General features: G+C 35.2%; 1 protein-coding gene across 1 annotated transcript; it reads left to right on the forward strand.

Annotated features, from left to right (window-relative positions):
* Positions 1-4,031: 4,031 nt before the first annotated feature.
* LOC134752794 (uncharacterized) lies at positions 4,032-17,738 on the forward strand. Its single transcript, XM_063688505.1, has 7 exons — positions 4,032-4,720; positions 9,570-9,604; positions 10,964-11,040; positions 11,238-13,372; positions 13,945-14,200; positions 14,719-14,771; positions 15,053-17,738. The coding sequence occupies exons 1-7, from the start codon at positions 4,718-4,720 to the stop codon at positions 15,227-15,229; spliced, it is 2,736 nt and encodes a 911-aa protein (XP_063544575.1). The 5' UTR covers positions 4,032-4,717; the 3' UTR covers positions 15,230-17,738.
* The last annotated feature ends 42 nt before the right edge of the window (positions 17,739-17,780 follow it).

A 17,780-nucleotide genomic window follows, 5' to 3' on the forward strand; every position in this document is an offset into this window, starting at 1 on the left:
TTACTTAAATCAACTTTAATACATTAAGTTAAGAAGCCCACTGACTATCAAGGATTTGCCACACTGGATGCGTTCTGCGAGCAGCGGTCAGGTCAAACTTCAACTTCAAAGGTTGCTGTCAATGTTGTTCATACATAATGCGGGTTGTTCATACATAATCCTTATCGAGATTATATACCTTATCGAGGGCCTGTCAGTTGTTCGGAACTGTAAAAATTTTGTTGTAACTTTACTGACAGGCCGATATCGTCCGGCGACTGATAGTCAGTTCCTTTAGAATGACGTCCATGCTTTTGCATGCATTTGTACAGAACATTTCTGTCTCACAACAATTTATTTTTCACCACTGCACCAGCTGGTAAAGGCTCTCTTGATTGTTCAAAAACTGATGAGAAAGTTGCATTTTATCCACATGTGGGGCAAAGTAACGAGTTGTTTTACAACAATACAAGAATGTTTGTTTTACAACATGTAGTTAGGTATTTGCTTTCTAAGGGGGCAAAGTTGTTGTTTAACATCTCGTGCTAATATTGATACCCGAACAAGCGAAAGATTCCAAAATTGAACCACTAGCGTAGCGAATGGTTCGAAAACTGTAATTTTGAGTGTTGTGAGGGTTTCAAGGCACGAGGGACACGAGGGTTAAACAAATTTTGCCACCGAGTGAAACAAAATTTTTCACCACACCTACGCAAGGAAAATACTAACCGTAAAATATCAAACTAAATCAATTCCAAATTAATTCAATTCAATTCAATGCATTTATTTCATGTAACCAAGACATATTTTATTAGTAACACTTACAAAACTAAGGGGTTAGTAGGTGGGGGTAGGGGGGTATTAAATATTTATTATTCAAAATCTAATAATTATTACGCAAGGAAAATACTAACTGTAAAATATCAAACTAAATCAATTCCAAATGAATGTTATTCATTATTTATCATTCAAAATCATCATTTAAAAGTTAATTCTACCAGCTAACATAAGGAAACAACTTAAAATTTGCATCAGATTACTTTGCCCCACATGTGGATAAAATGTAACTTTCTCATCAGTTTTTGAACAACCAAGACAGCGTTTACCAGCTGGTGTGGTGAAAATGTTTCTACTTTGAGATGACGTTGACGTTAACGTTACATTAGAAACATAAAAAATTGCGGGTAGATGTTACGCTATAAAATAATGAATACCCTGCCAATTTCGAAGCAAACTAAATTAAAACGTAAATAGGTACCTACATTTAGAAGACTATAGTTGGTCAAGCAAATCTTGTCAGTAGAAAAAGGCGCGAAATTCAAATTTTCTATGGGACGATAAACCTCCGCGCCTACATTTTTTAAATCAGCCGCTTTTTTGGGTTCCGTACCCAAAGGGTAAAAACGGGACCCTGTTACTAAGACTCCGCTGTCTCTCTGTCAAAGTTCAATCAAAAATAAAATTGCGCATTTTTAGACGCCATTTTCATATTTTTAGCTTTTGTGCAAGAATTGTTACACATTTTTAAGGTGCGTTTTATATCTATGTTCGTGATTTTTTTGTATCAAGCGAAGTCAAGAAATCATATTTCGAAACGATGAAGTTAATAGAGAAAGGCCTCAAGATTGCTGATCAAATTTTTGGCAACCGTAAGTATTGTAAGAGTTTTGAATGATTCACGGTTAGTTTCACTAGACTTCTATTGACCGATACCTACCCCCACCCGCTATCTTCAGTCACCCGTGAACAAGATGCATGTAACTGCGTCGAAATATTGGGAGCTCAAAAGCAATACAAAAGGTAATCACGGTCTATATCCCGGTCAATATAAGTCTAGTCGTAAGTAATGATCTAAACATTCTAAACAAGCGCTACGATTTTTTTTAAACTCTTCGGCTGCCTCAATATGTTTTTGGGATGCGTGTGCGCGGCGTGTGAAAGGCATATTGTGATCTTAGCTTAGGTAAATCCTTATCGAGATTACAATTTTCAGCATATACCCACGTGCCAACAAACTCAACTTTTACTTTTATTTTTACTAACCTATGTAGAGCTAGGAGGATATAATCAAACGTAGCCATTACGCGTTCACCTCTGTCGAAAATAGTCGCAATGGTCATACACATACACATAGACTGACGTTTATCTGACATGGCTATTTTTACGTTACGTACCTATCTACCTATATATTTGACGGCCCCCGCAAAAATCGGTAGACTTTTTTGTACAGAAAATTACAGACGTGGCGTCTCCGTTTGGTTATATCCTCCTAGATGTAGTCTGTAAATCATACTATTTCAGATGATAATATACTAGACAAGGCAAACCAAACCACCAGTTAAAAAATGGAATTGAAATAAAATTAACACTATCATCATACTGATCTAAATAATTCGCATGCTCGCTGACGAAATTGCGTCTTTTTAGCTTTAAAAAAAGGCTCATTACAGGTCGTAATATACCGTTGCTAAAACCAATTTGTCAGTTAATAAGAACAAAGAAAACTATACTCATCCTTTTCTTTTGGGTGCTAGTACTAGTGTCAAAATGATCATGTATGATTCTCTCTATGTTTGAAATGAGACAGTCCTTTGACAAACTATAGTAATAATTTTGAATATTTTGATTTCATATAACCGAAGATCTTCAATATCTAATCCCAGGTAGCAAAATGACGTCAGGGACGTCATAATGACGGCATTATTACGTCATAATGACGCCGCTGACGTCATAATGACGTATAAATGCTACTGGGGATTTGCAGCGAGCGTACAATGAGGGCTATCGTTTTTTTGCTCACCAGTTGGCGCCTCTGTTGATGGTGGTCCAAAAGACTATAGAACAGCTGTCAGTCATTGAAGTGACAAGTGACATTTGACATTTCGAACTATGGAAAAGACCACCATCTACACTAGCGCCCCTAGCGGCGAATTCATACGCGTTAGCCCTCATTCATGCCGATGACAGACAAATGACGTCAAGGTATATACATACAGGTTCCAGGTTTTACGTTTATTTATCGTCACCGTAATAAGTTATTACGGTAAATAAACTAATAACTAATGTGAAAAATAGGATTTATCATTAATCGCTAGTCGCTACTATCTAATCAACCTCTTCTGTTTAAATATACATACTTATATTGACACTTGAGACAAAGACGGACAGTAAAAACATTATTAAAAAACCGGCCAAGTGCGAGTCGGACTCGCCCACCGAGGGTTTCGTACTTTTTAGTATTTGTTGTTATAGCGGCAACAGAAATACATCATCTGTGAAAATTTCAACCGTCTAGCTATCACGGTTCGTGAGATACAGCCTGGTGACAGACAGACGGACAGACGGACTTCGGAGTCCGGAGGTCCCGTTTTTACTCTTTGGGCACAGAACCCTAATTATGTGTCATACCGTCATACCCAATTATAAATAAATCGGAGGCGCGCGAAAACAACAGATTTCAGTTAAATTCAATAAAATCGGAAAGATTAATTTATTACACAATAAAGCATTTTGTTTCTAACTCATTATGTATTTATTTTTTATTTCAGTAACTAAAGTAAAAACTATAACTTTCGTTACAATGGAACGTTGATAGACTTTATCTGTCATTACGTATTTAAAAACATCCTGTGTGTTTACGTCATTATGACGAAACTGACATGAGTACGCTCCCTGCTAATTAGTTAATTAATTTATCACATTAACCCCAAAAAAATTAATTTATCGTGGGACTAAAATACGTTTACTTCAAGTCTTAAAACCAAAATATTTTAAATATGTTAGCTGTATACTTCGTATCTATTACAGTACATCTGGTGCTACATTACGACACCAGGTGCTATAATAAGCACATTACGTAACTACGTCGAAAATTTAAAAGGCCATATGTACTGTAAAACGTTATACGATACACGTGCGAATAGGTAATTCGCAACTCGTGTCGATTTAAAACACTTCAGTCGTGTTTTAAAATTTGCCACTGCGAATTTCCTGTTTTTCGCACATGTATCGTAAATAACTATTATGGCAGCTAGGGTCTAGGGTGTGCCATAGCCCATGTCCCCTTCACCCCACAAGTAAAATAAAAGTACATTTTTATTGCACTCAATAAGGCCTATCAAACCAAGTAATTTATACGCCATCAGCCATACTGCTGACGTCATAGTAGAATAATTGATCTTGCAAAACTAAAACCAATATTCGACTCTATAGGCTCGCAAAAAAGTGTATACTCTTTCGTATTTCTTAACCAAAAGTATAATCATTACGCGTCAGACAACACAAATTGCAACTATCTCTTTTATGCGTGTTTTTTTATCCCGTAAGCTGAAGTGAGATAAAGATAACATTCCCTCGCATACTCGAGCGCTGACGGATATTTGGGGTCATAGAACGTGTTTAAATTTCGAAACTAGTTCCGTCCAATACGATGCCTTTGAATTCAGAACGCCGCTATTGGTTAGGGTGGCCTGTACTAAAAACGCGCGCATCATCGAAAAATCGATAAAACTGTCGTGTTTTTCTTAGACGGTGCGGTCAAATCATCGTATTGTTTGAGTTTCCTGTGAGTTTAGTGGTACGGGGTGTCGGAGCGGCTTGATAGGCGCTTTATGTTATTCGTGCAGCTATTTTGTGAGGCAACATGTCGGACAGAACGTTCATGTAGTTTTAATTTCATTTAAACACGATTCCTTTAAGATAAGTGTGTTGTGGATGTGCCCATAGCTGCCAAACAGCAATGGTAAGTGTGTGTTGTGATTATTTTTTGAAAAATCGAAGTGAAACAGTGGTTTTTAGTGTAATATGAGTGTAAAATCGATACTAACCCCAACAACGAGCTGTGTAAGGCTAAAATGTTTGTGATATCTCGAGTAGTGGAGTGTTATTTTAGGAAAGGAATTCCCGTGTGACATTCAGTACTCGAATATCAATTATGACTAATGAGTTTAGTCATTAATTAGTATGTTTATTGAACTTTAGTCAAGTTTCTGCTAAGACAGTAATGTTTTCTTAAGTTATGCGTATGTATGTGGCTATATCTATGATACCGTGGGATTATCATTTGTCAATAGAGACTTCTTTTGATTGGACGTCAGCTTTTGTCTCTGTTACTCCCTCAGAGTGCCTTATCTGTGCATCTCTGTTGCACTTGTGCAATATTTATAGGAACTTGCCCCCGGGGTGTTTTATATTAGATTAGTGATGTGTTTTTGATGGATACGATACTCGGATATCGATATCGATGATTTCGTGATTATATCGACAGTTTATCATTATTTCAATTAGGCTCTGATAATAGTGATAGTAGTTAATTTATAGAAGCTTGGGAAAGTTAAGTAAATTTCTGTTGCTTGTCTGCTTTTTGTTACACAATAATTGAATACTGCTTGTTCTTAGTACATGGGTTTATATTATTTCCGATAATAATTTAATTTAATGAACTAAGGTAGGTAGGTACTTACAATTATTTTAGATATACTTTTTTTATTTTATTTATTGTTAAACTGTATAACTGTTTGTTGGCTGTATTACTACTTACCATACTTCCTATTACTACTTACCACTACTCCGTTAAATAACATTTTTTCAAACACCATTTTTTTATTGCAACAGTAAAGTACCAGCGGGTAGGTATGTGGAGATGTTCATAATTTTTACGGTTCATCTCGGTACTTATCATATATTGCCAAATATAGGTATGTACCACACACAAATACAAATACAAAATACAAATACAAATGTTTATTTCATAGAATATGGTACAAAGATGGTCAAATTACAATAAGTGCGGCATATTCTGCCTCTATCGGCGTAGAAATATGTATTCTCTCTCTCTCTCTTTAGCCTTTAGCCTACTAAGTTGCTATACCTACTTGATTATTACTAACATGCATATAATATATTTTAATGTTTACATATCGAGTTTTTACAAACCTTATAATTACCTAGGTATTGGCACAATAGTAGTTAAGTCAGGAATCAATTACAATACATTAAAATTATATTACAACAATAAAATAATTAGTTTATTAATACACAGGTAGCTAGGTACCACAATTTTTTTTTGTGTAATGTGCTAGTACCACAACTGTTGGAAATAGGCCACAAACATAAGCGCCTGCTGTTTTACCACATGCAACACGCACGACGCAGCGCATGAAGTAATTCTGGACTTCTAGGGGATCTTCTTGCCATATATACGCGACTAGCTACGTTTCATGTTAATCTTCATTTAAGTTTTTAAAATATATTCTTTTCGTTTTTCCTTCAAAACTCGTATTATTTCATTAGGTTATGGGCCCAGCACGTTTTCACTGCGCAACGAGAAGTGTTTGTGCATGTTCGTGTTTGTATTATTTTTTATTAAGTAAGTAAGTAATTCATTTATTCATGGCAAACTACATTTCACGTATTACAAAGACACAGTATATTTAAAACAAAAAGTATGTAGTTTACCACGAAATGTATACCTATATATAGGTAGTTTATTAAAATATTTATGAGTTGATTTTGAATGAGGAATATTATTTTTTTATAAAATATTATGAGTCTTCATTTTGAATGATGAAGCGCGTAGATTTTCTATGTATTCTTTTATTGTATTTTTTATTTCTATGTATTTAGTAGAGATGTCACGAATATTCGGCAACTATTTGATAGTCGGCCTAATCGGTTACTTTTTCGAATATTCGGTATTAGGCCGCATGTTAACTACTATTCGGCCGAATACAGAATATATGTTGCACCTACCTAAAAAGAAAGCTTACTCAATAAATATAACCAAAAGCTAGGTATATTTAAAATGGAAAGTTGTTAAATACGAAGACCCATTTTTGAGCGTTTGTTGATTACAAAATATTTTATTTTTATCATGGGTCTGATTTGATTCAGACTACAATTATTAATTTTGTTCAACAACAAATATATCTTACCAAACGTTGTGCTTTGTTGGCGAATAGTTTTCACAATTTTCGGTATTCGGCCAAAAGTGCCAAAACCACTATTCGGGGCATTTCTAATATTTACCCCGGGGCAACCTAAACGGCCACGTAGTGTTTCATGTGTGACGAAGTTTCATTGTTTAGGTTCAGTTAGGAAAGTGACATGGGTTATTATATTTATATACTCATTCGCAACTTTCACTTTAACTATAAATACTATATGAATCAACACAAGTGTTAGAGCGCATAAAATAGTTTTTAATATGATGTTAAAAACTTTATTTCGTAATTTACCTACGGTTGACGTACATAACTCCTTAATAATTTATCTTCGTAATCATACCTAACGCAATCAATTTTATGACAACAGTACGTAGGTACACTACACATACTATTTATAAACGCATTTGCCTATCCGTGTTTTACCTATTTTTATATACTTACTTCATAATGCGCGCTCAAAAATAACGCCCCATTATCGACAAATCAAGATCGATAACTGTCTCGTGCCTACGCACGCAAAAAATACTAAAAATGTCCGACGTCCCTGCTTTCATCCGAACTTATTATTAAAACTCGTTCCAATCCAAAACCAACCTAATCGTTATGCACATAGAGCTCACTTTTATTCGTCAAATCAATTTCGATTAGAATTCCTTTAAAACTGGCATTTGATTTTGAACTCTTGTCTTTATAGAAATAGGGTTCAAGATTTGGAGTATTTTTTTTTGTTTTTTTTTTTTTATAAATCCTAGATTTATGAAGGGTAAGTTGGAGGGAGCAGGTAGTTGTTTTGCGAAGTTCGGACAAAGGAATCGAATTTTTTTTGGTTTGCGAACTAAGTCGTGCTGTCAGTTTACGACGTTTGCTGACTATTGTTATTGAATACAAACTACACGTGGTTTTGCTAATAAAAAAACGTAAATTAAACGTAGTGATATTGTACTGGATTGCGCGACGCAAATGAGGATAATGTATTTTTTACTTTTTATTTAAAAAAATGGCTTCTTTTAAATTTCGCCAATGTCAAAAGTGTGTCGTAGACTGCAAATAGCCACGATGGATTGCCGGGCATTGACTAAATAATGGTTAAACGCGTTTCAAGACTAATTCTTCATTAGCTACACACTTCCACGTAATTAACTGCATAATAAGAGATCAATATTAGATTTAAACAACATTAATGAGCAAAAAATATTCTCGAAACCGCCGCCATTTTGAAGTTAAACCGGAAATCCCATTTCTTATTTTTATCGGGTGGCGCTAAAACCGAGCGCGAAAGTAACTCTGTCTGTCATCTCTTCACGCTTAAACCGCTGAACAAATTAAGATGTCATTTGGTATGAAGTTAGCTTGAGGTCTAGGGAAGGACATATACCTACCTAGTGGCCTGGCCTTTTCTCGATACTTTTTTTTACTGGAAACTTAAGAAAGGGTGGGCGGATTGTTTTTTTTTTTTTTAACAATAGCAATATGGATACCAAATGAAAGCTAGTGAAAATACCATTTAAAAGGGTTTTTTGTTTGTTTAATAATAGTTGCAGTTTCATGTAACAGAAAATTATACGGTTTTTTAACTTGATGTACTTTTCTTATTTTTTGATAAATCTGGTTAATTATTTTTAAACATTATAAAGAGGATATTCACAGTCGTTTGGTATAAAATTTGAAATAATCCATTCAGTCATTTTCAATTTAGAGCAGTTTAAAGTCAACTGTGGATTGTGAAATTTTTGAACGTTTTCTAATAATTTGTTAGACCAAGTAGTGAAAATGTTACAGTATGTTTATATTTGTGATCTACCAAAGAGGATATAATAAGATAGAGCGGTACTGTCATAGTAAATTTTGTAACCACTTTAAATTCACTGCCATCTATCGACATACTTTAAAACTAAAAATGAAGATTTATAAAAATACGTTAAAATGTACTTAAATATGGATAAATGATTTTTTTATTTGCATTAATTATTTTTATATGATTTTGACCCATGTTCTTTAACGGATATGCGTTAAAATTATAAATAACAAATGAAACCGTCAACGCCCTCTATACGAGAGTAGGCCAAAACTAGTGGTGACATCTGATCGAGAATCAAATTTTCGTGATTTTCGAGGCACGTTTTTTCCTTAGACTGTATCCATCTATTACGGAGTTATTTCTATCTTTGGATCTACTCACAAAGCCCTTTCATTTGGTACCCCACATGGTATGTTTGACTCTATGACGTCACAGCAACTACCCCCACCACTTTCGCGCTTGTCATCTCATATATTTGTGCATTGCATTGCTTAATGCATTGATACCATATTCACCCATATCTAATAGTAATAGGAAAAGTCTTTATCAATCATCATCATTCCACGCAGACGAGGCTGAAGTTACGTATTTAAAAAAAACCGGTCAAGTGCGAGTCGGACTCGCGCACCGAGGGTTCCGTACTTTTTAGTATTTGTTGATACCTATATCGGCAACAGAAATACATCATGTGTAAAAATTTCAACTGTCTAGCTATCACGGTTCATGAGATACAGCCTGGTGACAGACAGACGGACAGCGGAGTCTCCCGGTCCCGTTTTTACCCTTTGGGTACGGAACCCTAAAAATAAGCTTCAATACGTGACTTAAAATAAACTTCCGTTTTTCAGATGCAGCAACAAATATGCCAGCCGGACCAAATGGGGTGAGTTCAATAAAAAAATCTTATTCAAACCTAAATAATAATTTATTTATACTTAATTCTTATTCATACAATTTGTTTTGACCTACAAGTTGACCCTATATTTGTATTATTCATAACTGGAGGTCAGATTGAGATATATGGATACTTGTTGACCTTTTTATATAGTAGCGGATGCTACGCGAGTTAGTTTTGGCGCGTTGTTCTATCCATTACTAATTTACTATCTCGGGCCGCCCAATGGACATTACGATGCACTGTTTTAATGGAATTTCAACTTTAAAACAGTCACATTTGTCTCGTAAAAATTTCGAACAAATGAAATTCAACTCAATGAAAAATACAACTAGATTCAAACTTTCTTAGCTATAATTTTGTATGGTGGGCGGTACGAGGATATTATAGATGCTGTATTTGGACCTCGAATTAAGGGATATAATCACCCTACATTTAATGATTTTAACCTTTTCGATTTCGAGACCGTGTCAAACACAAAAGCTGTCACTCGGACGCTACGTCACCGAAGTGTCAAAACTGAAATAGAACTTTATGCACATGCACGCAGGTCTATGTTGCTCTGTGGTCTTTGACGGATTAATCGGTCTTTGGCGTTGGACCTGTGCGGTGCCGATGTATCCGTCATTGGCGTCCAAAAGGTTAACGTCTGCGTGTAAATGTGTAAATAAAGTTGATGAAAGTGACATCGACTAAATGAGTCTTAATGTTTATACGATTTTTGAAAAGGTATTAGAAAACATATAGAAAGTAATATGGGGTGGCAGTTATATTGGCAGTGGTGTACCAATGTGGGTTGAGCAACAAGGTAACACAGTTTGTTAAAAGGATTGTTGCACAGCCATCTACTCGCTTTCACGTAAAAAATATAAAAATCGAAATCGGTCCATCCGTTGGAGAGCTATGATGCCATAGACAGACAGACATTCGCGTCAAACATATAACAATTAACACCCCTCTTTTTGCGCCGGGGGTTAAAAACCGGTTGTAAGGGTGACATAGGAGACCGCAACCATACATAGTATGTGTTATCTATATACCTATTGGCAAAGAGACCCAACTTAGGAAGTTTAGGAACATAGGCACAGAATAAGTAATAGTATTATCATACACAACGGCCACGCACCGCCCTGCCCCGATTAGAATTACCTCGCCCCCGCGACTGCAAGACTGACGACATTTTGCCTAAGGCTCAGTACTCAGTACTATTTTTAAGCAACTTACTCACACTATGATGCATGCTGCGTGTACAGACGTGCCGTTCACACATAAAAAAGCAAGTGATTTTTAATGTTTAGCGTGTCCGCCCTGTGACATAGAAATAAACATAACCTTATGTCGTTTCAGCCAACCACAACAACAGCAGCAGGTGATGCTGTGCCCAGTCCGATTGATCTACGAAACGCAGATCCTAGTCCAGCCAGGTAATATAACTTATATCATTATCACATTACTTAATCTGAATATACAGCTATATCATTGTATCTCCATGAGTCAAATAGAACAATTAAGATATTGGGCCTATAATAGAATTGTTAGAAATCATTACAACGTCAATGTGAAATGCACAGAACACTATATTCATAACAGAATACTTATTGTAGCAATATTTATATTTCAGGCGAACAGATCCAACCGAATCAAACGCTCTTCATAAATCCACAAAACCCACCGCCATGGATACAGAACCAGGTCCGGCCCCAAAACCAGGTCATATACATGCAGCAGATGCCAAGCAACATGATGCCTTCCGTCCCTCAGCACATGGACCAAAATCAGATGTACCTGCAGAACCTGCAGGGCTACTACCCACAGCAGATGATACAGATGGACCCCAGGCAAATGTCCAATGTAGTCCAAATGATGCCAAATATCGGACAGATTACTGGACAAAACGTTAATATAGGTCAAAATGTAATAAACGTAGGCCAAAACGTTAGTAACATTGCTCCAAATGTAATAAATACAGGACAAAATGTAATGCCAATAGGTAATGTTGTACAAAATGTACAGAAACCTGCTAATGTCGGTGTTAATATTGCTCAAAACCAAAATATGGCAAGTATAGTTAGCAATGATAGGGTTTACAATAGTAACATGCCGAATACAATGCCAATGGCAAACCAAAATACAATGACTAATGCTACCCAAATACAAGATCGGACAGGTAATATGAATCAGAATTTAGTAAATATGCAGAAAGTCGCAGAATTGCAAGGGATGAGACAACAAAATGTGAGACAACCACAAGTCACAGTGTCTCCGATGCAAAATGTAAAATATGCTCCAAACACTGTTGATTTTAGACAAATTGCTCCACAAAATGTTGGTGATATCAGAACAGTAAACAGTCCAAGACCAATGACTATTACTAGCAACATACCAAATAATGTTATGCAAGCTAATGCATTAAATAAAAAAGTTCCTTTACCAAGCAAACCAAATCCTCCTGTCATGACAAATCCAGTCAGGCATTACAATCAGACTTACTATAGACACATACAACCTAAACCAATGAGTGTAACGCCAATGCAAAATCAGTACATGCCGAGCGGTACCCAGACTATAACTGGACCTAGGCCAAATCAAAGTCTTAACGAAATAAATAGGAAAAGAAAGAGCGAATCACCCGATGACACTAAAAGGAAAATACCTAATAATCAGGCTGTAAGCATAGAAACCGCTAATGGTACAACTATTAGCTACATACCCACCCCAGTTAGAGACTTTAAGCTAGTGTCAAGGAATGTCGAGACTGCATCTACCGGAACACAAGCCAATATCGCTAAGGAAAAGCCTCAAGTTGTTGATATGAAAGTCATACCACCGACTAAAGATAATGCTCAAATCGAGAGCGATAAGTTAGTTAGAAACACAGTTTTTACTCAAGCAGCTCAAGCCCTGAATCGACCTCTATTAAGAACTGAACCTCTACCGGTGCAACCGGACGTCGTGATACGTATAGAAAAATTGCATTCTCCAACAAAAATTACACCTACGGAACCCATGAAATTTGTCACATCAGAGGGAAACACGGAACCAGTAAAGCCAGAAACATCAAAACCGAATACAGAAATAGTGAAAATAGAAACAGCGAAATCAAATGCAGAATTACCGAAAATGGCAACATCGAGACCTAATATAGAATTATTAAAACTAGAACCAACGGCACCAGTTAAAGAACCATTAGTAATAGATACATCAGCACCAAATTCTATACCTTTTGTATTAAGTGCATCAATAAATGAACAAAAACCGAATACAAACAAGTCACCACTACTAAGTAAACCAGAAATTTTATTGAAAATAGAATCAAGAGCAAGTGCAGAATCTTTAGCTACAAGTAAAACGCCAGAACCTAAAACGCCAAAACGAAGCACAGAAACACCGAAAATAGAAACAATCACAAAGCCAGAACAACAAACAGGAACACCTAAAATAGAAACAGTTACAAAGCGGAAAGAAGTTATAAAACCTGGTAAAGTTAAAAAAGAAGAAACTCTCAAATCAAAAACAAATATTAAAGAAGAAAAAATGGAAGCAACAAAATCAGAAGTAGAAACAAAAAGTGCTAAAGTAGAAGCTAAAGAGGTTAAAGAAGTTAATAGAAAATTCACAGTTACTTCAATAAACGATTTTAAAGGAAGCGAACTGCAGATAGCCAATGGTAGTGTGCGGAAAGAAGATACTGATCATTACATATTAACGCATGTTTTGGATGGATATGTTATACAAGAGTCTAATACAGCTTTCCCTGTAAGTGTTATTTATCATTTTATTATTGTGTATGTACTAAAACATTTGATTGAATTCGTTTGGATTTTATGCACGTAAGGTGTATTGAAGTAACATCGAAAACAGGGTAATTACGAAATTAACAAATATCTAATTATCTACTAAACTAGAGTTAGACCAAGATAAGTGCAACGATTTTGATAGCACACGCAGTGTAACTGTTAGCTTGAACGTCAAACTTCTATGAAATTATGACGTATAAATAACACTTGCACTGCGTATTCTATCAAAATCGTTGCAGACTTTTCTTGGGCTAACTAGAAGTATTTTCTGCTATGGCAACAGTAAGCAAGATACCTTGGGAAGTGTTGCCAAAGTGCGAAATGATTCTAATTTAGTAGATATTAGTGATTTTCTAAATTACCCCGTTTACGCAGTTACCCTCGTGTACTTCTTATATAAGAACCTAATGAATTTTTTTAAGTAAGTACGAGTGTAAAAAAACTATTGATGAAAAATTTAATATTTAGATGTTTCTTTAATCTATGATGATTTTACCCAAAGTTTAATGGAATGCAATAAATCTTTTTCAGATCCGCAAACCGCTAAAAGAGAAAATAATTTACCAAAACTCAGATCTATCGTTAGAGCCAAAGAGAGAAGAAACGTATAAGCACAGAACAGAAGATGGGAAGCTTATAAAAGATAATAGTAAAATACTGAGCATTTCCGATTTAAACCTGAATGAAGATGAGGCGATAGAAAGTGAGGCTGACACTGTGAAAAGTAAAGAGGAAGCGGAAAATAGTGAAGATGCTAAAACTAAAAGTGAAGAAAAATGCGACGAAGGTAAGAGAAATAATAGTTATACCGTTTTTATAATTACCGGTACAGTTAAGGAGATTACTTGCATCCCATTGAAATCACTTCTTACAGTTATTACAAAATATCACGGTGGGTGAATGTTGCCAGGTCATTATTTTTTTTAATCTGTTACAAATCAATTTTTGCCTTTGACGATACTTAGGCGGTTTAAGTATGCATTTAGGACATTGACAATACGAAATGAGGATGCATTTAGGACAGCGACTTGATTTAGGATAAGCTGTTTTTTTTTGTGCACACGTATGTATGTTTCCATTATTTCCATACATCTACGGCTTGGCTAATTTGGTTACTATTTTTGGTAAAGGTGATGCTGATGCACACAGATGACATTTAAACCCGGGACCATCGGCTTCATAGGCAGGGTCACTACCTCACTACCCACTAGGGCAAACCGGTCCTCCGGTATTATTCTTTTCTTTGAAACCATTATTTTATAAATGGTAATTGTAATTTCGTTAAAAATCTACATGTATTTACAGATTCGGATCAACCTTTCGCGACTCTAATGCCATCTACGATCAAGTCTTGGACGGTAAGATTTTTTTCTTATGTATTTTGCATTATTCTGACATGAAACCGTTTTGCAAAACCTTAAATTTTGAAAGAGCAGTTAAACAGTTTGCTCAAAAGCGTGTCTTATAATTTAAGAAATTATGTCTACTAGGTACTATTACGATCGTTCTTGTCTGTGCGCATAGCACTCTGGACAAATTGTTACAATTACTAGTACAAAAGCAGGACGATTTGGTTTGGGTATAGGTTTTTTTTGTCTTAGCCAAACTATTTTTCACACGGGCAACATTTGTTTGACAGGTCGATCAGCTGGCGTCCCACCTGTCAAAATACAACTGGGCGGAGACAATCTCAGTGTTGTCAGAGCACGAGATTGACGGAGAATCCTTGTTTTTGGTGAACAAGCAACAGCTGGTGCAGATCGGGGTCAGTGAAACGCACGCTGATGTTATATGCGAGTTTATAAAGAATAGTTAAATTATAGAAAGTGTATATAATATAGCTATAGTGAGATATTGTATTATCTATGACTGTGCGTAAATGCGTGCGAAACAAGCGACAAGTCAGTTGTGAACTTTTATGGGATCTTCATAGGTACTATTTGACAGCTGTCAAGTGACAGATAAATAATGTGTCCCATACCCGCCAGGGCGGCGCCACAGTTGTGCACGGAGCGAATATAATCCAATCATGAACGTATATTTTCGATTTAAGGAAGAAATTAATAAAAATTACTCGGAGCTCGCGTGCAGGCAAGGTTGTGTGTTGTTGCGGTTCGCAAAAAAGTATTTTTCGTGGAAATAATCCACTGGTTCAGAGTGATCTTAAGTGTAATTTGAAAGTGCAACCCTGCAATGGACTATGGGTAAGTAGATAGAGAGAAAAAATATAACGTTAGGTATTATTAATCTTGATTTATACAGGGTGTATTAACCCTGTCCATCCAGTTATTAAAATGGTATACGGTATGTACATACTTTAGTACCTATATGTTAAAACATCCTAAGATTCCTAAGTAATTGTTGTGCCAGTAGAGAAACTGATAAAACTAATAAGATTTTTGTGTCTAAATATATACTACAATCAGTTTTTTCAATTGATGTATAATTGTTGTGACTGAGTAGCTGAAGCAAGCATTGCCAAGGTGATTAAATGTGACCCAAATCAAATAGTGAATTGATCTGCTATTTTTAACCTATTTTTGCATCGCATGTAAATATTACCTACGCCTACCCCTTATTCATAAAACTTCACAAGCTGCAATGAGGGCTACCGTTTTTGTGCTCACCAGTTGGCGCCACTGTAGATGTAGGTCCAGAAAAACAGATCTCAAAATTCTTCTATGCTTATTTTTATAAAATCAATACGTTCTAATATACACAAAGGTATTTTAACGTCTAAATGTGCCATTTTTTTAACCTGTTTAATTTTGCATATAATTTAGTTGGCACTTTTTTAAACTACTAAAATTTATTGAGCTATATCTATTGTTTACTATGATTAATCAAAGATGGACAAATACCGTCAGAGGCAAAAAATTATTTTTAACAGATTTAACTATTTAAACATCGGGATTTAGAATCGAATTTTGACTCTTTGCTGATTCGATATCGAGTGGATGAGAACTTGAGAAGCGAGGTAGGCGAGGTGTTATAAAAAAAGATTCTATTTGTTATGAAAACAAAAAACTGGCCTTAATATTTTGCTCATCTTGTAATGTCTGTCGTTTTATTTATAATTTACATAACTAACTAGTTATAAGTATCTAAAGTCTATTTTTTATATTCTTGTGGTTTAAAGACTTGATTCCTATTGGACTGTTACCGTTACAGTGACATTAGTGACCTATTTTAAAAGCTGTATTTTAAAAATTACTTTATACCTAGCTCTAATTTAGAAAATAAAACATTTTGGGTTCGTTTCTAAGATCCACGAAAGTAATCCAATTTGTATGTGAGCTCTATTGACATGACCGCAACGAATAATATTGCTGACTTTACATCTATAGTTTGTCAAGCAAAGCTTGTCAGTAGAAAAAGGCGGCAAATTTAAAAAATGTAGGCGAGATCGGTTATCGTCCGTCAAAAAATTTGAATTTCGCGCCTTTTTCTACTGACAAGATTTACTTGACCAACTATAATTTATAAATGTCACTTTTGGCAATGGCAATTGTCAATAATAGTCAATAAGTAAGTCGCTTAACTTCAAACTTGGGTAAATCCAACTGCCAGATTTTTAGATTTTGGTATTAAGAAAAGGTAATAGGGTAGATAGTAGATAGGTACTTATTTCCTATGAGGGTCGAATGGATTTACCCGAATTTGAAGTGAAGCGATACAAGTATAAGCACGTCTCATAAATTTAATCTTCTAAGTTTTTCATATGAGCAAATTCTATACAGTAAAAAATGTCAAGAGTGGATAAAATAAAACGTCAATTGATATACCTATTTTTGTCACTTAACTTCAAACTTGGATGAATCCATTCGACCCTCTCAGCAAATATCTACCCTTACCTTTTCTTAATACCAAAATTGCATAATTGACAGATGGATCTACCAGAGTTTAAAGTTAAGCGACTCATTTGTGTATTTAGTGTATTTTTATAATCTAAAATACACTTTTAAGTTATAATGCGTGTTGAAATAACAAATCTCACATTTAAACTGTCGGTGACAAGAAAATATGACAGTATGTCAATAATATGTCTGCATCGAATGATATTACATAAATCAGAAATTTGGGGGTCTACTGGAAAAATCTACAAGTTACAATTTTACAATTGAAAATTGGCAACACTGGTGTCATTGCCTCTTGTCATTGGTCAAGTACATTTATCAATGTTGCCGGTTGTAACTTGTAATATTACAAAACAGGGCCTAGGTCAGAAGAAGATCCTACAATGAACGAAAAAAGTATTTGTATTTAATATAAAAAAAATTGTAAATAAGAAATTTTATACGTGAGACGAAGGGATAAGGCTGCAATGTAATTTATAACTTAGAATATTATTTTGTACAAAACATTTG

Source organism: Cydia strobilella, chromosome 25, assembly GCF_947568885.1.
Source record: "Cydia strobilella chromosome 25, ilCydStro3.1, whole genome shotgun sequence".
In the NCBI taxonomy this organism is placed as follows: domain Eukaryota; kingdom Metazoa; phylum Arthropoda; class Insecta; order Lepidoptera; family Tortricidae; genus Cydia; species Cydia strobilella.

What these genes read in the sequence shown, in the direction of transcription:
- LOC134752794 (XM_063688505.1), top strand. An exon ending in GCAGATCCTAGTCCAGCCAG is followed by an intron (nt 11,041 to 11,237) that starts GTAATATAACTT and finishes TTTATATTTCAG; the next exon opens with GCGAACAGATCCAACCGAAT. An exon ending in CTACGATCAAGTCTTGGACG is followed by an intron (nt 14,772 to 15,052) that starts GTAAGATTTTTT and finishes TTTGTTTGACAG; the next exon opens with GTCGATCAGCTGGCGTCCCA.